This window comes from Mobula birostris, chromosome 20 (genome assembly GCF_030028105.1).
Source record: "Mobula birostris isolate sMobBir1 chromosome 20, sMobBir1.hap1, whole genome shotgun sequence".
NCBI classification, from domain to species: domain Eukaryota; kingdom Metazoa; phylum Chordata; class Chondrichthyes; order Myliobatiformes; family Myliobatidae; genus Mobula; species Mobula birostris.
Genome location: NC_092389.1, coordinates 54,356,668 through 54,383,469, shown reverse-complemented (window position 1 = coordinate 54,383,469; position 26,802 = coordinate 54,356,668). Strand labels below are relative to the sequence as shown.

The 26,802-nt window shown below is 46.8% G+C and overlaps 1 protein-coding gene across 1 annotated transcript in view; it reads right to left on the bottom strand.

The window, feature by feature from the left end:
* The window catches only part of LOC140185200 (uncharacterized), a 28,960-nt gene extending 8,875 nt beyond the window's left edge, over window positions 1-20,085 (bottom strand). The window contains exons 1-2 of the mRNA XM_072238602.1: window positions 20,033-20,085; window positions 6,726-9,124 (exon numbers count right to left, since the gene is read on the bottom strand). Coding sequence (XP_072094703.1) covers window positions 6,726-8,407 — 1,682 coding nt within the window. The 5' untranslated portion in view covers window positions 8,408-9,124; window positions 20,033-20,085. The remainder of the gene's footprint in view (window positions 1-6,725; window positions 9,125-20,032) is intronic.
* Between the last annotated feature and the right edge of the window lie 6,717 nt (window positions 20,086-26,802).

Here is a 26,802-nt window from a genome sequence, read left to right as displayed (position 1 = left end):
TACACCTGCTGTCCTCCATTATTCAAAGAGATTGAAGAATAAGGTTGCAGGGTGACAAAACGTGACAGGAGCACTTGGAACTAAAAACTAATCACGACTGGGAGAAAACAGCATCTGTTCTTTACGCACTGTTCTCTAGCAGTTTAAGGACTAAGTCCAGCCGGAACATAACTCAAAGTGCTCTTGAAAGTCAGGTATTAACCCTACCTGCCAACAGCCAAGCATTGCCATCCCGGTCCCCTTCATCATATCTTATGAAGAAGCATGTGCCTTCCCTCCCAGAGATGATAGGTGTTTGTGCACTCGACTCTTGAAGGCTTGGAACCCATCGTCGCTGATGTTTCCAACCACAGCATCTGGAAGGCTGTTCCAAATTCTGATAGCACAGTGAAGGAAGCTTCTATTCAGTGTGTAGGTTCTCGTATCAGGCACAGACACAGCATGAGCAGGCACAGATAAAGCTGATCGTGTGGTGTGCCGTCTCTCATAACATGAGGGCAGCATGGTGCTTGCTAGTACTCTCACTGCACGCTACCTCTGTTGCCAACCAGCTACCTCATCCCCAGCACTCACACTCCGGTTCCCATCCCCCTGACAAGTTATTTTAAACACAAGCTCTAACAAACCTGCCCACGAGCATACTGGACCCCGCCAGGTTCAGATACAACCCGTCCCTGTTGTACAGATCATTGCATCCCCAGGAGAGATCCCAATGACCCAGAGATCTGATGCAATGCCCCTGCACCAGTTCTTCAGCCACACATTCATCTGCCGAATCATCCTATTCTTACCCAATTTTGAAATGTTGTCTCACCTGGAAGGACTGTTTCTGAGCCAGAATGGAGCTGAGGGAGGAAGTAAATGGGAGCGTATAGAACTTCCCTCGCTGGCAAGGATATGTTTCAGGACGGAGATCAGTGGGGGGACTGGGGTAAGGTAAAGATAGGAAGGTAGGAAGCGGTTTAGACAAGATAACCATGCAAATCGGTCAGGTTATAAAAAATGTCAGCTGGTGTGAGTGTGTTTTGTGAGCGCTGCTACCTGCCACGCTCGGTGTCCTTCTCAGGTCAGCTGTCAGCTATTGCGCCAGTGTGGATGGTGGAGGCTTTACAGGGATGGTAAATGGTGTAGGGGTCAGGCGGGGTTACAAAATGACTATGGGTGTTGGGTAAGAAGGGTTTTCACAGATGGTGAGCACCGCCAGGATCGGAGGTGTGAACAGAAATGGGGAGTGATGTAAGGGTTTTCACAGAGGGTGAGGTGTGAAGGATCGGAGGTGTGAACAGAAATGGGGAGTGATGTAAGGGTTTTCACAGAGGGTGAGGTGTGAAGGATCAGAGGTGTGAACAGAAATGGGGAGTGACGTAAGGGGGTGTGAAGGAATGCTTCTCCACCACTAGGGAAACGTACTTCACTTGTTGTACCAAAATGGCATTTCTTTCTGTAACAAAATGGAACCTGTATTGCATCGGAGTGCTTTGCTAATAATCTTGGTGCAACATGATGCTGATGGTACCTGAGCACTTGAGTGCAGAACCGCAGCTGTGTGACTGGAAGAATGCCAAACGTTGATTCAGCAGACAACAGAATGCACCCTGTCCTTGAACTTGTGTCCAAAGGGGTGATGGTATTGTTTCTTTTTGATAAAGCTATTACCAGCACCTGGGCAGTGCTAGTCTTCCCTTGCTGCAAATAAACATAAAAGCACTTATGATTGATCCACTCTGAGTTAATTGTTGTTCGTTACCAGACATGGTGAAAAGGTGCTTAACACCATCTCCTACCTGGACACTCACTCTTACCTGCACCCGCACCTTACTCCCCACCACTTCGCATCTCAACACTATACATCAATTCAGTAGAAACTGAAATACCCATTCCGTCCATTGAGTCTTCTCCACCATTCGATCACGGCTATTGGATGTCCCCTCTGAACCCCACGCTGCTGCCTTCTACCAGTCACCTTTGACACCCTTATTAATCAACAATTCACTATTTACTTAGTTTAAGTCCATTACGCCACTGGTGTTTGGGGCAGCAATGAGGAGATTGCAGAACAGGTTCACCAGGATGTTGTGTGGATTGGAATCCTAACCTACTGTGTAAGGAGAGTTCGGATAAACTTGGGCTGTTTTCTCTGGAGTGGAGGAGCTCAGGGTGACCTGATAGAAGTTGATCAGATAACGAAAGATCTCGATAGAGTAGATAACTGCCACTTTTAATCTTCTGGGTCACAATGTCAAATACCAGAGAGCATGCATTTAGACAGATGAGGGACCTGTGAAATTCATTGCCACGGACGGCTCAGAGGCCAAGTCATCCTGTTTGGATAAAACATACATTGATTAGTAAAGTCATCAAAGGTTAAAGGGTGCAGGCAGGAGAATGAGGTTGTGAAGGAAAATAAAAGACACTGGGACAGGTACAGAAAAAGGAAACTTTAGAGGGAGGCGTGTCAAGCACAGACAGATGGGACAGACTCAGATAGAGGTTCTTGTCTGGCATAGAGCAATGGAGCTGAACACCGGTTGATTTTCCACTCCTGGACCTTTACAGAGATTATTTCTCATCAGTACAAGTTTTAAAAACAATACGTTTCAATGTTCAAGTTCAACTTAAATTTATTACTGATGTTAACCAGATGCTATCAACAATTCAGTTTCTTGTTGGCAAGGCAACTCAATGCTCACCCCCAGCCTGGGGTAGGGAATGGGACCAATTCCAGAGGGGGACGGTTGGGTGAGTCTGAGACTTTGTGAATGAGCCCTAACACCATCCTCCTCATTCCCCTTATCCCTCCCCAGTCCCCTCCCTCACACTCCACTGCATATGTTTGTGTGTGTCTGAGAGAGAGAGAGAGACCTGTCCGCCCACTTCACCTTCCAGCAACCATGTCCCCTCTACCCCAATGCACTCACACTCCTGTACATACAGTAATCCTTGCGGGCTCAAATGATCCAATAACATTATGCCCTCCCTCCTGCACCAAATCCTTAGACACATGTTAAACTGTATAATCTTCCTATTCTTGGCATGTGGCACAGATAACAGACCTGTGGTCACAGCCCTGGACGAGCTGCCCTTTAACTTAGCACCTCACTTCCTGCAGAACCTCGTTACTCTACCAGCCCATATGGGTACCAATGATATGGATCACGACCTTCACTGTTCACCCTCCTGAGCAAAGCTGAGTGCTCGGCCGGAGATAACCCAGACCTGGAGCACACAGGAAGCTACATACCATCCTGGAATCTCATTCTCGCCAACAGAACATCCAGTAAGTTCCCTTAGCTAATGATTCACCAATGACCACAGCTCGCCTCTTCTCCATCCTCCCCTTCTCAGTCTCAGAGCCAGACTAAGTGCCAGAGACCCTCCTGCTGTGACCTTCCTTTGCCAGGTTATCCTACCATCTGTAACTGTGACCAAAGTGATATATGTGTTGTTCAGGGGGATGGACACAGGGGTACACTGCACTTGCTGTCCCCCCACCCCTTTCCACTTCGCAACTGTCACTCAGTTTCCTGTGGTGTGCAGCCTGGTTACAACTACATCTCTATATGTCCGACCTATCACCCCTCCAGCCTCCCGAATGACCTGGAGTTCATCCACTTCCAGATCCCACTCGTTAATGTGGATTGTTCGGAGCTGAAGCTGGATGCCCTTCTCACAGGTGTAGTTATCAGGGACACAGGAGGGTCTCCTGCCTTCCCACATCCCGCAAGAGGAGCTTTCCACTATCCTGCCTGGCATCTTGACTGTTCTAACTGAGCAAATGTGAGGAAGGGGGCAAAAAAACTTCCACCTCCAGTATAATGTTGCCTTCTCTGTGCGAAGGCTGTCCTGACTGAACCCTCAAAGAGGTAAAGCCTCAAAGTCTCCACTCCAACTCTGCCCAGTCCAGCATCGGCCACTCCATTTGCTGCTGCCTGACTGTTGATTGGCCCCTGGTGAAAGCTCAAAAATAACCTGCCCTGAAACCACTGCCTTTAATGCTCAGCTGGCGAACTTGAGTGAATTCCGTCCTCTCAAGCTTCTGATCTCTCCGATTAACAATGGGTCAAAGCCCGGCAGAGTGACACAAGGATGAATGACTGATTGAAACCCATCCCACATTCAGAGCAGGTGACCACCCTCACCATAGTGTGAACCCACCACTGTCTCTGCAGTGTGGATGAGTGTGTGAATGCCTTCCCGCAGTCTGAGCAGGTCAACGTCCTCTCACTGCTGAAAACAGTCTGGTGTGTAGACAGGCGAGATGAAAGTGTGAATTCATTCCCAGTTGGAACAGGTGAACGGCTTCTACCCAGTGTGAACTCGCTGATGTTCATTCAGTTGAGATGACTGAGTGAATTCCTTCCCGCAGTCTGAGCAGTTGTACAGTTTCTCCCCTGTGTATACGTGCGGAGTTCATTCAATACTGGATGACCGGCGAGACCTCTCTCAGAAAGGGGTATCCTTGGTCGCTCCAACAGTTTTGTAAGTAATCCTGGAGTAACAAACATCAGCCTCATCGGTCCAAAATGCATTTTCATGTCCCAGCATCTTCTCAGTTCAGTTTCATTTCCATTCCTCAGACTTTCCGGCAAGTTCGGGGGTTCCTGTCCTCCAAAACGTAGCATGACAGGTTTGGAGAGGGTGCACCACACAGAGCTGTATTTGAATGCTTGCAGCATAAGAAATAAAGTGGATGGTCTTGAAATTCAGCTAGATTGGCAATATGACGTTGTGGCCAAATCTGAGACTTGGCTAAAGGATGGCTGCCACTGGGTAAAAGAGAGTTGAGAATAGATATACGACCAATAGAAAATGACACGGGAGATATTGTGATGGGAGACACAGAGATGGCAGAGGAACTGAATGCGTATTTTGCATGATTCTTCACGGTGGAAGACATCTGCAGTACTGAATATCGGACATTCAAGAGCGTCAGGAAAGTGAAGCACATGCAGTGAAAGTTACAACTGAAAAGGTGCTCAGAAAGGTTAAAGGTCTGAGGGTGGATAAATCTCCTGGACCTGATGGAATGCACCTTCGGGTTCTGAAGGAAATAGCTGGAGAGATTTCGTAGGGATTACTAAAGATCTTTCAAGAATCGATAGATTCTGGCATAGTACCTGATGACTGGAAAATTACAAATGTTACTCCGCTATTTAAGAAGGGTGGGAGGCAGCAGAAAAGAAACTACAGACCTGAAAGCCTGACTTCAGTGGTTGGGAAGTTGCTGGAATCGATTGTTATGGATGAGATTACGGAGTACTGGGAGGCGCATGACAAGATAGGCCAAAGCCTGCGTGGTTTCCTGAAAGGAAAATCCTGCCTTACTAACCTACTGCAATTCTTTGCGGAAATTACAAGTTGGGTGGACAAAGGAGGTGTAGTTGATGTGGTATACTTGGATTTTCAGGGGCCTTTGAAAGATGCTGCACATGAGGCTGCTTAGCAAGATAAATCTCATGGAATTAGAGGGAATTTACTACCATGGTTGGAGCATTGGCTGATCAACAGAAAACAGAGTGGGAATAAAGGGATCCTATTCTGGCTGGCTGCCGGTTACCACTGGAGTTCCACTGTGGTCGATGTTGAGACCACTGCTTTTTATGATGTATGTCAATGACTTGGACTGTTGGATTAATGGATTTGTGGAAAAATTTGCCGACGATACAAAGATAGGTGGAGGAGCGGGTAGTGCTGAGGAAACAGAGTGCTGGCAGAGAGATTTAGATAGTTTCAGGGAATGGGCCAAGAAGTAGTTAATGAAATACAATGTTGGAAAGTGTATGGTCATGCATATTGGTGAAAGAAATAAACAGGCAGATGATTATTTAAATTGGGAGAGAATTCAAAATGCAGAGCTGGAAAGGAACTTGGAAGTCCTTGTGCAGGATACCCTAAAGGTTAACCTCCAGGCTGAGTCGGTGGTGAAGAAGGCGAATGCAATGGTGGCATTCATTTCTCGAGGTACAGAATATAAGAGCAGGGATGTGATGTTGAGGCTCTATAAGGCTCTCATGAGACCACACTTGGAGTATTGGGAGCAGTGAGCTCCTTATTTTAGAATGGATATACTGACATTGGAGAGGGTTCAGAGAAGATTCACAAGAATGACTCCAGGAATGAAAGGGTTACCATACGAGAAGCACCTGTCTTCTCTTGGGCTGTATTTCCTGGAGTTCAGGAGAATGGTGGGGGTCGGGGGGGGGGGGAAACTCATTGAAACATTCTGAATGTTAAAAGCTCTGAACAGAGTAGATATGGGAAAGTTATTCCCCATGGTAGGGGAGTCTATGACAAGAGCGCACAACTTCAGGATCAAAGGACATCCATTTAGAACAGAGATGAGGAGAAGTTACTTTACTCAGAGGGTGGTAAATTTGTGGAATTTATTGCCATAAGCAACTGTGGAGGCCAAGTCATTCGGTGCATTTAAGGCAGAGAGAGATGGGTTTTTGATTAGCCAGGCCATCAAAGGGTTTGGGAAGAAGGCAGTGGAGTGGGGATGACTGGAGAATCGGATCAGCCCATGATTGAAAGGTGGAGCAGCCTCGAAAGGCCGAATGGCTGACTTCTGCTCCTATATCTTCTAGTCTTAATTGAGATGTCTGAGTGAATCCTTTCCCACATTCAGAACAGGTCAGTGGCATCCCCCAGTGTGAATTCGCTGATGTATTTTAAACTCAGATGACCGAGTGAATTCCTTCCCACAGTCTGAGCAGGTGAACAGTTTCTCCCTAGTGTGAATTCGGTAGTGGCTCACAAGTTTGGATGACTCAGTGAATCCCTTCCCACATTCAGAGCAGCTGAAAGGTTTCTCCCCAGTGTGAACTCGCTGGTGTACCTTCAGTTGAAATGACCGAGCAAAACCCTTCCCACATTCAGAGCATTTGAATGGCCTCTCCCGAGTGTGAAGTTTCTGATGTTGCTTCAGATTAGATAACCGGGCGAATCCCTTCCCACATTCAGAGCAGATGAATGGTTTCTCCCCAGTGTGAATTCGCTGATGTTCAATCAGTTCAGATTGCCAAGTGAATCCCTTCCCACATTCAGAGCAGGCGAACGGCCATTCCCCAGTGTGGACTCGCTGATGTTCCTTCATTTGAGCTGAATGGGTGAATCCCTTCCCACATTCAGAGCAGATGAATGGTTTCTCCCCAGTGTGATCTAACTGGTGTGTCAGTAGATGAGAATGCCAAATGAATCCTTTCCCACAGTCTGAGCAGGTGAATGGTCTCTCTGCAGTGTGAACAAACTGATGTACCTTCAGTTGAGCTGAATCATTGAATCCCTTCCCGCATTCCGAGCAGATGAATGGTTTCTCCCCAGTGTGAATTTGCTGGTGTTTCAAGAGATGAGATGACCGAGCAAATCCCTTCCCACATTCAGAGCATGTGAATGGCTTTTCTCCAGTGTGAACTCGCTGGTGTGTCAGTAGGTGAGAACGCCGAATGAATCCTTTCCCACATTCAGAGCAAACGAACGGCCTCTCCCCAGTATGAACTCGCTGATGTTCAATCAGTTCAGATGGCCAAGTGAATCCTTTCCCACATTCAGAGCAGGTGAATGGCCATTCCCCAGTGTGGACTCGCTGATGTTCCCTCATTTGAGCTGAATGGGTGAATCCCTTCCCACATTCAGAGCATGTGAATGGTTTCTCCCCAGTGTGATCTAACTGGTGTGTCAGTAGTTGAGAATGCCGAATGAATCCTTTCCCACAGTCTGAGCAGGTGAATGGTCTCTCTGCAGTGTGAACAAACTGATGTACCTTCAGGTGAGCTGAATCATTGAATCCCTTCCCACATTCAGAGCAGATGAATGGTTTCTCCCCAGTGTGAATTTGCTGGTGTTTCAAGAGACGAGATGACCGAGCAAATCCCTTCCCACATTCAGAGCATGTGAATGGCTTCTCCCCAGTGTGAACTCGCTGGTGTCTCTGTAGGTCGGACGAGTGAGTGAATCCCTTTCCACAGTCTGAGCAGGTGAACGGCTTCTCCCCAGTGTGAACTCGCTGATGTAACTTCAGTATAGATGACCGAGCAAATCCGTTTCCACATTCAGAGCAAATGAACGGCTTCTCCCCAGTGTGAACTCGCTGGTGTCTCTGTAGGTCGGACGAGTGAGTGAATCCCTTCCCACAGTCTGAGCAGATGAATGGCCTCTCCCCAGTGTGAACTCGCTGGTGTGTCAGGAGCTGAGAACGCTGATTGAATCCCTTCCCACAGTCTGAGCAGGTGAATGGTCTCTCCCCAGTGTGAACTAACTGATGTTGTAGCAGGTGATTTGACTGAATGAATCCCTTCCCACAGTCTGAGCAGGTGAATGGCCTCTCCCCAGTGTGAACTCGCTGGTGTCTATGTAGTGTGGACGATTGAGTGAATCCCTTCCCACAGTCTGAGCAGGTGAACGGCATCTTTTCAGTGTGAACGAGCTGGTGTTCATTCAGTTGAGATGATTGAGTGAACCCTTTCCCACATTCAGAGCAGGCGAATGGCTTCTCCCGGGTGTGAACTCGCTGGTGTCACTGTGGCGTGGTCAATGTCCTCTCACTGGTGAATTTTCTGATATACCTTTAGCATCAATAACAGAATGGCTTCCGCTTGCAGAACAGGTGGAGCATCTCACTATGGTGTGAACTTGCTGATGGATCTTCAGACTAGATGACTGAGTGGTTCCCCTCCCTCACACAGAGCGGGTGAATGGCCTCTCCCCACTGTGAACTCACTGGCGAGTCTGTGGGTAGCCTGTGAGTGAATCTCTTCCCACACTGAGAGAAGAAGAATGGTATCTCACTGCGAACAATTCTCTGGCAATTCAGAAAGTCAGATGTTTGAATGCCTTGTACGATCAATGCAGTTGAAGAACTGATCTCCAGTGAACAAATGCTGGTGTGTTCTCAGCTCCCGGTTCCAGTGAATTTCACAGAGTAAAAACAGAAAACTTCATTTCAGAGACAGAATAAATTACCAGCTAGGATGAGATACTTCTTCATCTCCAAGGATCGACAACAGATGTGTTGGCGTTGCAAAGAAAATGTTTGGTCGCTCCTTAAATATCCAGACAGGGTCCGCTAAACTGATGTGTTGTTGTGTTTGAGATTTCCGTACACAAGTGTTCTGCCATTTCAAACCTGTGAAAATATTTGCAAAAGACATCAATGGGTGAAGGACAATATTTCAGGAGAGATTTCAGTCTGTGGTGAGAACATAAGAAATAGGAGCAGGAGTCGACCATCTGGCCCTTTGAGCCTGATCTGCCATTGAATAAGACCATGGCTGATCTGGCCATGGACTCATCTCCACCGACCTGCCTTTTCCCCATAACCCTTAACCCCACTACTGTGCCAAAACCTATCCAACCTTTTCTCAAATATATTTACTGAGGTAGCCTCCACTCCTTCATTGGGCAGAGAAATCTACAGATTCACCACTCTCCCAGTAAAACAGTTCCTCCTCACCTCCATCCCAATTTCCCCCAAATCTTGAGGCAATGTCCTCTAGTTTCCTGCCTCTATATTATCTATTCATTTCATAATTTCACATGTTTCTATATGATCTCCTCTGAATGTGAGCTCTGGCGTCACAATTTTACCAATTTCAACTCAATTTGGGGGTATCAACTGGAGATATACCCCAGGATATTGTGGGAAGTGAGGGAGGAAATTGCTGAGCCTCTGGCGATGATCTTTGCATATCAATAGGGAGAGGAAAAGTACCAGAGGATCAGAAGACAGTGTTTCCTTTTCAAGAAAGGGAGTAGAGATAAGCCAGGAAGTTGCAGACCAGTGGTTCTTACTTCAGTGGAGGGCAAGTTGTTGGAGAAGCTCCTGAGAGGCAGGATTTATGAGCATTTGGAGAAGCATAATCTGATGTGGGATAGTCAACATGGCTCTGTCTAGGGCAGATCGTGCCTTATGAACGTGACTGAATTCTTTGAGAATGTAACCAAACACACTGATGACTGTAGAGTAGTGGTCGCCAACCTTTTTAAGACCAAGATCCCCTACCTCGGCCTTACTTAAAGACAAGATCGACCTACTAAATCATTCAGAGAAAAAACAGCTCAGATTGTACTTCCAACTTGAGTCCTTTCATTTGGGCTAATTGTGTTTGAATTACATAAAATGCTTTTGTCAAATTGTCAAATTAATTCAACCAAGAAAACACTGTAACTTGCATATCAAACAGGCCATGGCTGTCTTTCTTTAAGAATATTAAGTTTTGCACAGAAAACGGAATAACACAAAAGACAGTTAAGGTGTTTGCGAATCAGAAGCCATGCATTCACAGTGATGTGAGGGACTACTCAGGGAGCACGATGCAGTCTTCAGGTCAGGAGACAAACAAGCCCACAGTGAAGCACGGGCGAATCTCCACAGGGGCATCAGGGATGCAAAGCACAAATACAAACTGCGCATGGAAAGTCAGTTTGATAACAACAACCCCCGCAGTGTGTGGAAAGGCATCAAGGCGCTGACAGACTACAAAACCAATAATCTGCTGCCAGATGACGACGCCACACTGCCTGATGTCCTGAACGAGTTCTTCGCCCAGAGGGAGGAGGCTGCTCCACTCATCCACCCACCTGACGATGAGTCCACACGGGTCCTTAAGCAACATCAGGTGAGATCCAATCTGAGGACAGTGAATGCGAGTAAGGCAGCTGGCCCAGATGGAGTGCCCGGCCGGGTACTGAAAGCGTGCGCCGACCAGTTTGCTGAGGTGTTTACAAGTATATTTAACGTCTCACTGCAACAAGCTGTTGCTCCAACATGCCTGAAAACCTCCAGCATCATCCCAGTGCCCAACAAATCAGCTGTGAAGTGCTTGAACGACTATCGCCCTGTAGCACTGACACCCATAGACATGAAGTGCTTTGGGAGACTCATGCTCTCACACATTAAGACTTTTCTCCCACCTGATCTGGACAAACACCAGTTTGCCTACCGGGCAAACCATTCCACAGAGGATGCAATCACAACAGCCCTCCATATCGACAATAGAGAATAGACAATAGGTGCAGGAGTAGGCCATTCGGCCCTTCGAGCCAGCACCGTCGTTCACTGTGATCATGGCTGATCATCTATTATCAGTATCCAGTTCCTGCCTTATCCCCGTAACCTTTGATTCCACTATCTTTAACAGCTCTATCCATCTCTTTCTTGAAAGCATCCAGAGATTTGGCCTCCACAGCCTTCTGGGGCAGAGCATTCCATATATCCACCACTCTCTGGGTGAAAAAGTTGTTCCTCAACTCCGTTCTAAATGGCCTACCCCTAATTCTTAAACTGTGGCCTCTGGTTCTGGACTCACCCATCAACGGGAACATGCTTCCTGCCTCCAGCGTGTCCAATCCCTTAATAATCTTATATGTTTCAATAAGATCCCCTCTCAGCCTTCTAAATTCCAGAGTATACAAGCCCAGTCGCTCCAATCTTTCAACATATGACAGTCCCGCCATCCCGGGAATTAACCTTGTGAACCTACGCTGCACTCCCTCAGCAGCAAAAATGTCCTTCCTCAAATTTGGAGAGCAAAACTGCACACAGTACTCCAGGTGTGGTCTCACCAGGGCCCTGTACAGCTGCAGAAGGATCTCTTTGCTCTTGTACTCAATTCCCCTTGTTATGAAGGCCAGCATGCCATTAGCTTTCTTCACTGCCTGCTGTACTTGCATGCTTGCTTTCAGTGACTGATGTACAAGAACACCTAGATCTCGTTGTACTTCCCCTTTTCCTAACTTGACTCCATTTAGACAATAATCTGCCTTCCTGTTCTTACCACCAAAGTGGATAACCTCACATTTATCCACATTAAACTGCATCTGCCATGCATCTGCCCACTCACCCAGCCTGTCCAAGTCACCCTGCATTCTCATAACATCCTCCTCACATTTCACACTGCCACCCAGCTTTGTGTCATCGGCAAATTTGCTAATGTTACTTTCAATTCCCTCAGCTAAATCATTAATATATATTGTAAACAGCTGCAGTCCCAGCACTGAACCCTGTGGTACCCCACTAGTCACCGCCTGCAATTCCAAAAAGGAACCATTAATCGCTACTGTTTGTTTTCTGTCAGCCAGCCAATTTTCAATCCATGTCGGTACTCTGCCCCCAATACCATGTGCCCTAATTTTGCCCACTAATCTCCTATGTGGGACGTTATCAAAGTCTTTCTTTCATATTGCTGACTCACTTAGAGAAACCAAACACTTATGTGAGGATGATATCTGTGGACTTCAGTTCTGCATTTAACACAGACATCCCCCATAAACTGGTCAGCAAACTGAACACGCTTGGCCTTGGTTCCTCCCTGTGATCATGGGTCATGGACTTTCTCACAGATTGACCACAGCAAGTCAGAATTGGTCAGCACACCTCCACCACCCTTGTCGTAAAAATAGGCACCCCGCAGGGCTGTGTGCTGAGCCGTATGCTCTACACACTCTTCACACATGACTGCACCCCCGTCTACACCTCCAACTCCATAATTAAATTTGCGGACAATACCACAGTGGTTGGTCTGATCTCGGACGAGGATGAAACAGCCTACAGGCTTGAGGTGGACCATCTGACGGAGTGGTGTAAGGACAACGACCTGGTCCTTCACACTTCTACAACAAAAGAGATGACCATTCACTTCAGGAGATCGAAGGACAGAGTACACACCCCCCTCCATATACATGGAGAGGCAGTGGAAAGTGTGGAAAACCATGTTGTCAAAACAGCTGACATGGACCACCAACACCTCGCTGCTTGTATAAAAGGCTTTTTCCTCAGAAAGCTGAAACAGGCCAAACTCCCACAGAAACTGTTGCTGAACTTCTCCAGAAGCACAATTGAAACCGTCCTGACCAGCAGCGCCACCGTGTGGTATGTCAGCTGCACGGCTGCTGAGCGACAAGACCTGCATCGCGTGGTGAAGACGGGCGGCCCAGCGAATTGTCAGGAGGGAGCACCCAGGACTGGACACCATCTATTCCAGCAGACTCAGGAGGAAAGCAATCAGCATAACCAGAGACACCACACACCCCGGCCACTCCCTGTGTGACCCACTGTCGTCCAGCAAAAGGTTCAGGACACTAAAAGCCAGAACAAATAGACTGAAGAACAGCTTCTATCCCAGAGCTGTGGCCTCCATCACACCACTCCACAGAACAATGACTGAAACTGTGAGCACACACGTGCACACACAAGGACTCAAATACTTGCACTAACAGCACTTTGTGCATTACTGTGATATTCTGGTGCTGCTGCAGCTTATTTTCTGCTACTTATCTGTTTAATACTGTTTTTATATCACTGTCTTCTTTTTATCTACCGATTTATTTAATTGCCTGAGAGGAAGCCAAACAGAGTTTAATTGTACCTACACGAGGAATTCTGCAGATGCTGGAAATTCAAGCAACACACATCAAAGTTGCTGGTGAACACAGCAGGCCAGGTAGCATCTCTAGGAAGAGGTACAGTCGACGTTTCAGGCCGAGACGAAGGGTCTCCGTCCGAAACGTTGACTGTACCTCTTCCTAGAGATGCCGCCTGGCCTGCTGTGTTCACCAGCAACTTTGATGTGTGTTGCTTTAATTGTACCTATGTATAATGACAATAAAGATCATTCAATTCAATTCAATATTACAATACTTCATACCTCTAATTCTAAGTTTCATTATTTAATTTTATTTCAATGCAAAAAATAAATGAATAAAAATTGACTGTTGCACTCAGTGTGATGACTGGGGCTGAACATTTTCTGCTAGTACCCTGAAATTTGGGTCATAACTACAGACAGCCAGTCTGAGACAGTCTGTGAGATGTCTGTTAGTAAGACAGCTCCTGTACTTAGATTTAATAATTTTCATCTGTGAAACTGCAATTTCACACAGATAAGTTGACCCGAAGTAGGCACTGACTTTTAGTGCACATGTGGTGAGATAAGGAAACTTCTCCCTGCTGACAAGCCCCCGGAAGTCACTGTCCCTTGATTGATGGCATTTTTCAAATCAATTGTTTCCATTTCAATATCACTTGGCACACCAGATACTTGCTGGAATCTGGCTGCCATCTGTTCTATATCGATCAGCAGAAATGGATTTGAAATAAATGCAGCAATATCTTTCATGACGTTTAACTCTCCAAAACACTGATCGAACTCGACTGCCAATTGGTCTAGGTAAGCACAGTACTGCTCAGGGCAAAAAGCACCTTTTTCCTTGATGGCTTGTAACATTTTCTCCAAGTTGGGAAAGTGTGTCAGCCTCCCGTTCTTTAAATTTGAAATCCAAACACCGAGCTTGGCCTTAAACACACTTACTGGGCTTATCATGTGGGGCAAGGTGTCGGGTCTTTTCCCATGAGCTCGTTGTTAAGTGCGTTTAATTTAGCCATTAGGTCTGTCAGAAACCTTAAATCCAGTAGCCATGCATCATCGGACAGTTCCTCATGCTCCTTGTTTCTTGTTGACAGAAAAGTCTTCATCTTCGGCAGCAAGTCAACAAATCGTTGCAGCACTTTCCCGCGACTCAGCCACCGAACATCAGCATGAAGAATTATGTCTCCGTAAGCGGCATCCAGCTCAGCCAATAACACCTTGAATAAGCGGTGCTGAAGCGCTTTTGCTCGAATCAAGTTAATCAGTTTGACCACCAGTGTCATTACATGAGAAAAGTCCACGACCTTCCCAGCCAAGGCCTGCTGCTGAATCACACAGTGATAATCCAGGAAGCTGGGAAAATCAGAGTCATTACGGCACAGTGCTATAAAACCAACACACACACCGCGTGTTGCTGGGGCCCCGTCAGTAGTAATTGCCACCCGTTTATGAATGGGGATGTCATTTTCACGGAGATATTTTTTTTAAACTCAGTGTAAATATCCTCACCTCTCGTTCTCTCCTTTAACTGCAAAAGAGTCAGGAAGTCATCCTTTGCTGTAAAATCCTGGAAAGCCATTCTGACAAATACAACAAGCTGAGCTGTTCGCATTACATCCAGGGATTCATCAAACTGTAGTGAAAAATATTCACAGAGTGACAAGTTCTTTAACACTTGTCGATCCTTACTTTGAGCAGCATGTTTTGTGAAAAACGATTGCTGGGCCTTCAACCCCGATTTCAGCTCCTCAAATTTCCTGACACAGAGTGCTCTATTTGGGGGGTAGGTGTCTTTAAATTTCTGGTGATTGGTGTTGTGGTGCTGCTCCAGATTCCCTCTGTTAGTCAGCGCTGGTGTTTGGTGGCACAACATACATACACACTTGTCTCTCACCAAGGTAAATAGAAATTCCTCTTCCATTCTGGATGGAATTTGTACGTTTTTGCCTTCTTTCGTGGAGCCTCCGCCATGCTAGCTAGCGACTTGCAGGATATCACCAGTGAGTGCCGTATATTGATGTTTGCGACAGTCTGCACTCTTATCTAATCTAATTGGTCACTTTGATGCAGCACAAGCTATGCTGAAAAAATACAACAGCTAAATCAAAAGAGAGAGAGGCGCTAACTTTTCAGTTAAAACTAAAATTAATACTAATTATTAGCACACTATCTGAAATGCTAAACATGAATTCACGCTATCAAAGGCAAAAAAATCAAAAGAAAGAAAGAGTGGTACAACTGATCAAATTTCTGCGTAACTGACGTAATATAAATAGCAGCGTAATAGAGTCAAAACTGATTAAAGTTGATCAAAGTTCAGTGAAGTCATGACTGCAGAAGGGAGTCATTTTTACCCACACGTGTTGCATTCTTTTGCCATTGGACAGTTTGCTCGTTTGTTCGTTTATGTTCAGGATAAAGGAAACTCTGCCACGCTCCATGGAACTTGACAGACAGCAGCAACAGTCACATGATGTCAGCACACACGTGACGCACAGCACTGCGCAGCGGAAAAAGAGAAACACAAAAACCAGGGAATGGAACGAAGTGTGGGTTAAAAACGACTCACTTATGCGCTCTAGGGGTGAAATCTGCTTTTGCATCGGAAGGTTTATCAAGGATAATGTATTTGTGTATTTATTTTTCATTTTTTTTCAGGATCTACTGGGAAAGTCTCAAAGATCAACCGGTCGATCGTGATTGACTGGTTGGCGACCACTAATGTAGAGCATTGGATGTGGTGTACATGGTTTTCAGTAAGACTTCTGATAAAATTCCTCCTGAGAGGCTCATTCAGAAAGTAACGAGGCAAGGATCGAAGTTGACCTTGCTTTGTGGATCCAGAATTGGCTTGCCCACAGAAGCCAAAGGTGGTTGTAGATGGTTTGTATCCTGCATGGAGGATGGTGACCAGTGGTGTTCTGCAGGGATGTATTCTGAGACTCCTTCTCTTTGTGATGTTTATAAATGATCTTGATGAGGAAGGAGAAGGGTGCTGATGACACAAAAGTTGAGGGTGTTGTGAAGAGTCTGGACAGTTCTCCAGAGGTTACAGCAGGATGCAGATAGGATGCAGAACTGGTAGATGGAGTTCAACCCAGATAAGTGTGCTGTGGTTTATTTCGGTACATCAAATTTGAAGACAGAACACAATATTATGTTGGGACTATTGGCAATGTGGAGGATCAGCGAGATCTTGTGGTCCATGTCAATTTTACACTCAAAGCTGCAGTGCTGATTGACAATGTTGTTAAGAAGGCCTTCATCAACCATGGGACTGAGTTCAAGATCGGTGAGGTACTGTTACAGCTATATAAGACCTTCTTTAAACCCACTGAGACTATTGTGTTCAGTTACCTCATTACAGGACGGATGTGGATACCATAGAAAGACTGCAGAGGAGATTTACAAGGATGTTGCATGGAATGGAGAACATGCCTTATGAGAATAGGTTGAGTGAAGTTTGGAGCGATGGAAGATGAGAGGTGACCTGACAGATGTGTATAAGATGATGAAAGGTATTGATCGTGTGGATAGCCAGAGACTTTTTTCCTTGGGCTGAATTGGCAAACACGAGGGGCGTAGTTTTAAGGTGTTGGAAGTAGGGTGAAAGGGGATGTCAGAGGTAGGTTTTTCACACAGAGAGTAGTAGGTGCATGGAATGCACTGCCAGCGATGATGGTAGAGGCAGATACCATGGAGTCTTTTGAGAGACTGTTAGATATGTACATGGAGCTCAGGAAAACAGAGTACAATGCGGTTGGGAAATCCGAGGCAGTTTCTAGAATAGGTTACATGGACAGCACAACACTGTGGGCCGAAGGGCCTGTGATATATTGTAGATTTCTATGTTTCTATATGCACTCATCTTCGAACAAGGCACGGATCAGACATTCTGACTGACCATCAAATTCTCTGACTGTATTCCTGTCTGTGTGAGAATGGGCTATTTCTGACTTCAATCAACCTGTGACTTGGCTGAATTCGTCTCTGTCCTTTGGTATTATTTCAAGTTCTGGCCGTGTTCCACAACACTACAAAGAGCACTTGTAACTACATGTATGATGCTGGAGATTTACTAATTCCTTGCATCCACTACAGAGCATTGTGGGAGCTGAATTCTGAAGGAAGGCAGTTTTTTTAAAAAAAACTTCTTCGAGTGCAAGGAGAACGAGACTGCGCAGGCGCATGACGTCAACAGGACAGCACGGAGAGTTTAAAAAGGCAGGTTGTTACCAACAGCTGTCTTTTGGATCGGGACTACAGAGCATAGTGGGAGCTGAATTCTGAAGGAAGACAGTTTTTTTAAAAAACTTCTTCAAGTGCAAGGAGGACGAGACTGCGCAGGCGCGTGACGTCAACAGGACGGCACGGAAAGTTTAAAAAGGAGACCACTCTATACAGCGGGCAGCGGAGTGAGTGGGAGCAGAGTGTAGGGCTTTGGCTTCAACGGGCTTCGGCGGTAAACGGGAATAGGCAAGAGCGAAGCACCGACTCTTTTTTTTTCTCCCTCCCCTTCGCGAATCGGCCTGGACAGACAGAAACAGCAGGGCTCTCACAGCTAACGGTTTAAAAAGTTCATCTGTTTGGCGAGGTAAGTGGGTGAGTTGACTTATTTTTCCAGTAGAATTAGATAGCATGCCTGCAGGGTTAGTGCTTTGTTCAGGGTGTCAGATGTCGGAATCCTGGGAGACCTCCAGCCTCCCTGATGGCCACATCTGCACTAGGTGCACTGAGATGCAGCTACTCAGAGACCGTGTTAGGGACCTGGAGCTGCAGCTTGATGACCTACTGCTTATCAGGGAAAGTGAAGAGGTGATAGACAGGAGCTACAGGGAGGTAGTCATCCCTAGGCTACAGGGGTCAGAAAACTGGGTCACTGTCAAGAGAGGGAAGGGAAATGCCCGGATAGTGGAGAGCACACCTCTGGCTGTCCCCCTCAGCAACAAATATCTTGTTCTGGATGCTGTTGAGGGGGATGACCTAACGGGGGATGCCCACGGTGACCGGGTCTCTGGCACTGAGCCTGGCACTGTTGTGCAGGAGAGAAGGAAGGAGAAGAGGAATGCGGTAGTCATAGGGGATTCCATAATCAGGGGAACAGACAGGAGATTCTGTGAGCCTGACAGAGATACCCGCAGGGTGTGTTGCCTCCCAGGTGCCAGGGGACGGGATGTCTCGGATCGGGTCCTGAATATTCTGAAGGGGGAGGGTGAGCAGCCAGTTGTCTTGGTACATGTTGGTACCAATGACATGGACAGGACAAAGGAGGAGGTCCTGAAAAGAGATTTCCAGGAGTTAGAAAAGAAGCTTCTCCAAATGCTCATAAATCCTGCCTCTCAGGAGCTTCTCCAACAACTTGCCCTCCACTGAAGTAAGAACCACTGGTCTGTAATTTCCTGGTTTATCTCTACTCCCTTTCTTGAAAAGGGAAAAGTGTCTTTTAATCCTCTGGTACTTTTCCTCTCCCTGTTGATATGCAAAGATCATCGCCAGAGGCTTAGCAATTTCCTCCCTCACTTCCCACAATATCCTGGGGTGTATCTCAAGTTGAGTACCCCCAACTTGTGTTGAAATTGGTAAAGTTGTCCGCTCTTGGACTGTATTCCTTGGAGATTAAAGAATGAGGGGCGACCTCATAGAAACATTTCGAATGTTGAAAGGCATGGACAGAGTGGATGTGGCAAAGTTGTTTCCCATGATGGGGGAGTTTAGTACGAGACGGCATCACTTAAAGATTGAAGGGCGCCCTTTCGGAACAGAAATGCGAAGAATTTTTTTTTAGTCAGAGGGTGGTGAACCTATGGAATTTGTTGCCACGGGCGGCAGTGGAGGCCAAGTCAAGGCAGAGATTGATAGGTATCTCAGTAGCCAGGGCATCAAAGGTTATGATGAGGAGGCGGGGGAGTGGGACTAAATGGGAGAATGGCTCAGCTCATGATAAAATGGAGGAGCAGACTCGATGGGCCGAATGGCCGACTTCTTCTCCTTTGTCTTATGGTCCTATAGACTCCCACCAGCTGATTGACAGTGATGATCACATCGATGGCAATGCCAATGAATATAAAGTGGAGGGCAGTGGTTATTCTTATTGGAGTGCAGCACTTTTGTGATGTGAAAGCCCCAAATCACTCGTCATCGAGGCAAAGATGTTTTATATCGTTATTTATCCAGCGAGAACTAAATCTGACGGAAGGTTTCATTTCCATACAGCACTAATTGACATTCCCACTGACTGGAAGGTAAACTCTTCAACCGGGATTAACTGGGAACTATACTTTTGTTCCGAGTTCATAATTCTCGGATTTACATAGCTGGAGCTCGGCAGTGTTTGGGAGATACATTCGCTCGCATTTCCTTTGACTGTTCGGGACAACGCCGGTAGTGTCGCCTATGGCTGCCTCTTTACCCAGAAGCCCTCACGATGAGAAACCTCTCCATCAGCCATCGAAAGATGCAGAAATGCGCATGCGCCGCAAAACGCGGCGGCGGAGGCGCCGAGTCAAAAGTTCCCTGGGGCCTGGGTACGGATCGTGGGGCTGAGAGAGGGGGAAAGGACCAGGACTGTCGTGGGGTGCAGTACCAGTGTGGCTGGAAATCACAGTAATTGTCCTTCGGTCGCGTTTCAGACGCCGAATATTGACAGTCCGCCCGGAGCGCGCTCTTACCTGCATCCGTTCGTTGTGAGCCGCTCGTCCAGTCAGCGCATGCGCGGTATTCGGGTCTGAGCACGGCGACCACGCATGCGCGTTTTTTTAAACAGGAGACAATCTGTGGATGCGGAGATGCAAAGCGACACACGGAAAATGCTGGAGGAGCTCAGGGGGGCGGCAGCAACGTGGAGAGGGGTGAACAGTCGGCGTTTCACACCGACACCCTTCTTCAGGACTGGAAAGGAAGGGAGGGAGTCAGAATGTGTGTGTGGGGCGGGGGGGAGTAAAGTCAACAGGTGTGAAGGTCACTCGTGAAAGAGATACAGGGCTGGAGAATAATAATAAATGCTTTATTGACCCCGAGTGGGAAGTTCTTTTGTTACAGCAGCTAAATTTAAAATCACACTTAGCAGTGTGCAGATTTTACTAAAAATAAAGTAGAGAATAATTATATACAGAATAATACGGTACCAATGTGCAATTATAACGTATGAAACAATTTTGCAGAGACGACTGAACTATAATCTGTCGCAGAAAGATGTATTTAATGGACTTTATTTCTTACATCCTTCACATACATGTGGAGTAAACTCAAATAGGCAATCATAGTAATTTATAATAAACAGAACAGTCAATGTAACATAGAAATACACTCAAATCAGCGTGAGTTAAGCAGTCTGATTCCTGGGGGAAGAAGCTGTCCCGGAGCATGTTGGTCCTGGCTTTTGTGCTGGGGATGCGTTGCCCCGATGGTAGCAGCTGAAACAGATTGTGATTGTGGAGACTCGGGTGCCCGGTGATCTACAGACCTGTCTTTGTAAATTCCCTGAATCGTGGGAAGTTCACAACTCCAGATGCGCTGGGCTGCGCGCACCACTCTCTGCAGATTTCTTCGATTAAGGGAGGTACAGTTCCCATACCAGGCATTGATGCAGCCAGTCAGGATGCTCTTAGTTGTGCCCCTGTAGACAGTTCTAAGGATTTGGGGGTCCACACCAAACTTCCTCAACCATCTGAGGTCAAAGAGGCGCTGTTGTGCCTTTTTCACCGCACAGCTTCTGTGTACAGACCACATGGGGTCCTCGGTGATACGGATCCCGAGGAACTTAAAGCTGTTTACCTTCTCAACCCCAGATCCATTGATGTCAACAGGGGTTACTCGTCTCCCTTCCTCCTGTAATTCACAACCAGCTCCCTTGATTTTTTGACATTGAGGGAGAGGTTGTTTTCTTGACACCACTGTGTCAGAGAGATGACTTCTTCCTTGTAGGCCACCTCATTATTGTTTGATGTTAGGCCAATCAATGTAATGTCGTCGCAAATTTAATTCGCAGTTTAGAGCTGTGGTGGCAGATTAGCAGATGAACTGTTGTATATGGTTATTATATTTGATGGGAAAGATCTTCTGTAATGATCCTTGTGACAGCGGCGCTGAGTGAGTCTGTTTGAAAGGGTGCTCCGCTGCCGATGCAGTATGTCGTGGACAGAATGTGCCCGATTGTCCGTAATGGATGACCATTTGTTTCGTGTCCTCCTCCCCACAACTAACTCGAAAGAGCCCCGGTTGTGGCCAAGGACGGTTCCAGCCTTTTTGATGAGTTTATTTTGTCGTTTTGCATCACCAGCACCGATGCTGCTCCCCCAACATAAATCCGCAAAGAAGACTGCACTCGCTACAACAGACTGGTAAAAAATCTCCAATATCCTGCCTCACACATTCAAGGATCTCAGCTTCCTTAGAAAATGGAGCCCGCTCATCCCCTTCTTGTAAACAGCTTTGTTGTTGCTTTTCCAATCATATCTGTTGCCGAGGTGAAACCCCAATGCTGTACTCCTCCACCACCGCAACGTCTTCTCCCAGAACGTATACAGGCCTCGTCACTCTCCTCTTCCTCCTAAAATCAATCACCTTTTCCCTGGTTTTGGCCACATTCAGGAGCAGGTGATTCCTCCCTCACTATTCCACAAACCTGTCCACCAGTCCTCTGTGCTCCAACTCCTGTCCATCTCTGATACACCAACTACCGCAGAGTCATCAGAGAACTTCTGCAAGTGGCCAGACTCAGAGTTGCACTGAAAGTCTGAGGTGTCAGTGTGAACAGAAACGGAGAAAGGACAGTCCCTTGTGGGGCTCCGGTGTCACTCACCTCCACCTCAGGCACAGAACCACCCAGCGGTACAAATTGGGGTCTATCAGTCAGGAAGGCAGTAATCCAGGAGATAGTGAATTTATCTACACCCATCCTTTGCAGCTCCTTGCGCAGATGACGTGCCTGGATTGAATTAAATATTGCCCGGGGCGACTGAGGAGAACCCAAGTGCGGGACATCGGCACGCCGACTGAGTTGGGGATGCTGGCGTAGACGTGAACGTAGAACACCAAACCGGAGGAATCTTGACAAGGAAACGGGATCTACAGGGACTATCTGAAAACTAGAGCTGAACTTAGAACTAACGGTTCTAATCGCACAAGAGAACGAAGTATTATACGAGAATGGACCAACAAACTGGCAGCCTATGATAGTGACACCATCGTACTGATTTCACAGTCTCTGATGCAAACCAGAGGTACCCTAATTAAGCAAACTAGCAGCAATTGAAAATCTAATGGCTGAAATTAGGGCATAATCAGGGAGAAAGGAGTGTTGAAGCGGAACAGCCAAACGGAACCATGACATTAAAGGCACCAGAGACATTTTAAAAAATGTGACTCTGAGAATGCCACCACCATCATCCCAGTGGGAGTGAGCTCGCTGCAACAGGGAGATGACGGTGAAACACCCAGGTTCTGTTCGGCTACCTAAGTCTGGGGAAGACCATCTCTGGCCCCGCCAAACGTGTGAGATTGAGGTGTGAGCTCACCCGAGACCCCCTGTTTGGGTGGATGCTGCGTGATTTGTTTCCCTGATACAAATCAATACCACGAAATAACAGACTGGACACCATACACAATTAAAGGAATTAGCTTTATAAATCTGAATTTGACTGAAGGGTTAGTAAAGAAAAAAGCAAGAAAAAAACAAAAGGGGCCCATATTAATGAAACAGTCTAATGTGCACAAGTTGGAGCTCACGGTTTCCCCTTCGCTGATCCTCCTTCGATCTCCCCGGCTTTGTCGGATCATGACTCCGGTCCGGCGTCTTCTCTCTTCATCTCCCGCCAAATGAAGATGTCACTCTGGTGTCAGGCACACGGCACGAAACACACTCCCGTCATCGGACGGCTCACTTTCCAAAACACCCGTTATCTCTCACCATCACCCAGACACTGCTCCTGCAGAAAGACCATTTCACTCTCCTCCCCGCCCCCCGCACCAAGATTAGTCATGTCCTCATTGTGATAATTTTCCACCCCTTCATACAAAGCACGAAGTCCAATCCAGGTGTAAACGGCAGTGACACAGCTCACCAAGGCGACAGGTGCCACAGTCTCTTCCCCCGGTGCTACATAGGCCAGCCTATCGAGTGGTCTCCTGATTCTGTGAGATCTCCTTACCCCGTCATCTACTTCTTCAGCTTCCTAGAGATGCTGCCTGGCCTGTTGCGTTCACCAGCGTTTTTGTATGTGTGTTGCTGGAATTTGCAGATTCGCTCGTGTTTGCATTGATAAGAACGAATATTTTTATTTTTTTATTATTTATTTTAATTAATTCGTTTATTTATTTTTATTTTTCCTGCTGGGTGGCGGCGACATCAAAGAGGGGTTGTGCTTTCAGCAGCGAAAGCGGTTCCTCGCTCCCCTTCTCTCGAAATTGCTGGAGCAGCCTCTGCCATCCTGCGGCGTGCCGGAAGGTGACATCGAAGAAGCCGGGGAAGTCCTGTAGGCAATAAAGGTCCCTGGGGGTAAATCCACAGCAGTCCGTCAGGACCTTCCGGGTGAAGGTCACCCTGGTGTAGCGGGTTCCCCCGTTCCGGTCTCGCACTATCACCCTGATAGTGTTCGGGATTTCCGGATCTGGAGCCGATGCGCTGGTCTCTGCGGCCATTCTCCACATCACGGTCGTTACCGGAATTGGCCCAATCCCAAACCGCCTCTGCAACAACGCGAAATCTCTTCTGCGGCTTCCAATCGCACTCGATTACAGCCAAAAGGCCGAGAAGTAATGTCTACAATCACTGGACCCATTCGGATCCTGCTAGTGTTCACTCCATTAAGTTAGACCGACTGTCTACACAACGCCTGCTTATCCTACTTCTCTTCAACTTTTGAAGCAGATTTGGTGCAATTCCTCTCAGTCTTTGGCATATGTTGTCTTTTTCTCCCCTGTAGAGAAACCTCTTTTGGAATCTGGCTGATAATGTAAAATAGCTGATATTCCACCAACCCAATGAGAGAGGCGGAGCTTGTTTGTGTGACTCCTCCTCCTCTCCGCTTAGAATTCCTGTCGGGCTATTCCGCCCGCCCCCCGCCCCCCGCCCCCCGGCTCTGGCGTATTACGTCAGTGCAGCGTAATGACGTACCGGTAGGTGGCGGAGTTGGGGGAACGTAACTCGATCTGGGTCATTGTCGCCGGAGAAGCGAAGTTTGTGCCGGGGCAGGTGACTGGGGAGGGGGACCTCCGGAAACGGGAGCAGTGTGGATAGGAACGTCGGATGGAAGCGATGGCGCGGGAGTGGGACGAAGGGGAGGGTTGTAAATGGGGGAGTGAGGGACGATGCGTGGTTGAGTTGGTGGGGGGAGAGGGATGCCGGAGAGTTGGACGAAAGGGAGGGGGTAGGGTTGCACCTCGGACAATGCTGGCATGTGGCAATGAATTATTTCCACATAAATTAATCTAACCATCTGGCTGGACTTCATTGGTAACGAAAGCTTATTGACTAGAACTGGTTCCATTAAGAAATCGGCGATAATCAGGGGAGAATGGGGGTACACTCCAGTGACTACGAACTTCTTTCAGACATCCCACGGCCTTTCTGCCGTATGCCTTAAGCCAAATACTGGAAATAATTATGAATATTCCGTATTTGGCTAAATTTGTGCAGTTCCATCCAGCGTTTAACAACATTCTCCAACCTATGGTTTGTACCACTTACTACATCTCCAAGGAGAAAAAATGGTGGAAATCTGGGGAAAAAAGCATAAAATACTGAAAGGGATTCTGTGGTAATGCAGCATTCTGCAGAGAAAGAAGCAGTTAATGATTCAGATGTGATGTGATTCTTAATCATGGCAGTGATCTTTCATCAGTTCTAAGGAAGAGCCATTAACCTGACACATTTGCTCTGTTTCTCTGCAGAAGGCTGACTGAAGTGCCAGGTATTGCCAGCACTTCATTTTAATTGAAAAGATATGGCCATTCTGTCATTGTGGAGGCTGGGTCTGAGTCCTGGAATGCCGTCCCCATCAGGAGTGCGGAGATCCTGAACCAGAAGAAGTGCGGTTGTTCAGGACTCATTCACTGTCACTTTCTTTGGGGCAATGATGGATGTGCAGTAAAATCTGGCACTGGTAATGAAGTATGGATTCTGGAAAGTCAGTAACTAAAAACAGCCTAATGGAACACTACAGCACAGTACAGGTCGTTCGGCCCAAACACTCCCTCCTAGATCGGCCTCTACTTTTCTAAAATCCATGTGCCTATCTAAAAATTCCTTTAATGTCCCCAATGTATCTGCCTCTACCACTACCCCGGCAGTGTGTTCCACGCACCACTCTGCTTAACAAAAATTCTTACATATGATGTCCTCCTGTACTTCTCTCCAGTCACCTGAAAATGATGCCCTCTCATATTAGCCATTTCTGCACTGGGAGAAAAGGTCTCCGGCTGTCCTTCTTGCGAGCTTCTCCCGTACCTATTGTCTATCGTCTAAGCCAGATAAGAGTGATGTACAATACTTATTCAGTTTATCTGCCATCACCTTGCACCCCCACCCCATTACTACCTCTCCAGCATCATTTCCCACTTCTGCCTCTCTTTTACACTATATGTACCTGAAGAAAAATTTGGTATCCTCTTAATATTACTGGCTTGCTCACCTATGAATTCCACCTTTTCCTTCTTAGTTATTTTAGTTGCATTCTGTTGGTTTCTAAAAGCTTCCCAACCCACTAACTTCCTAGTAGTTTTTGCTCTATGCCCTCTCTTTAGTTTTTATGTTGTCTTTTGTTTCTCTTATCAGTCATGGTTTTGTCACCTTACCTTTAGAATACTACATCCTCTTTGTGACGTGTATATCCTGTGCTTTCCGAATTGCTTCCAGAACTTCCAGCCATTACTGCTCTGTTTTCATCCCTGCCCGTGTTCTTTTGAAATCAATTTTGACCAATTTTTCTATCATGCCTCTCTAATTCCCTTTATTCCATATCTGACTTTAGCTTCTCCTTCTCTAATGTCAGGGTGAATTTGATCACATTAAGATCACTTGCTCCTAAGGATTCTTTGAATTTAAGTGACCTGATTAATTCCGGTTCATTACAACACCCAATCCAGAATAACTGATCCCCAAGTGGGCTTAACCACAAGCTGCTCTAAAAAAGCATATTGCAGACATTCTAGGAATTCCTCCTTTTGAGAACAACAACACACTAATTCTCCTGTTCACTTGGATGACAACCCCCCATGACTATTGTAACATTGCACTTTTGGCACGCATTTTCTGTCTCCCATTGTACCTTGTGGACCACATGCTTACTACCATTTGGTAGTACACAGCCTGGAGGCTCTGGAAGTGAGTGAGGTCCTCAATGAATACTTCTCTTTGGTATTTACCAGTGAGAGGGAACTTGATGATGGTGAGGACAATATGAGTGAGGTTGATGTTCTGGAGCATGTTGATATTAAAGGA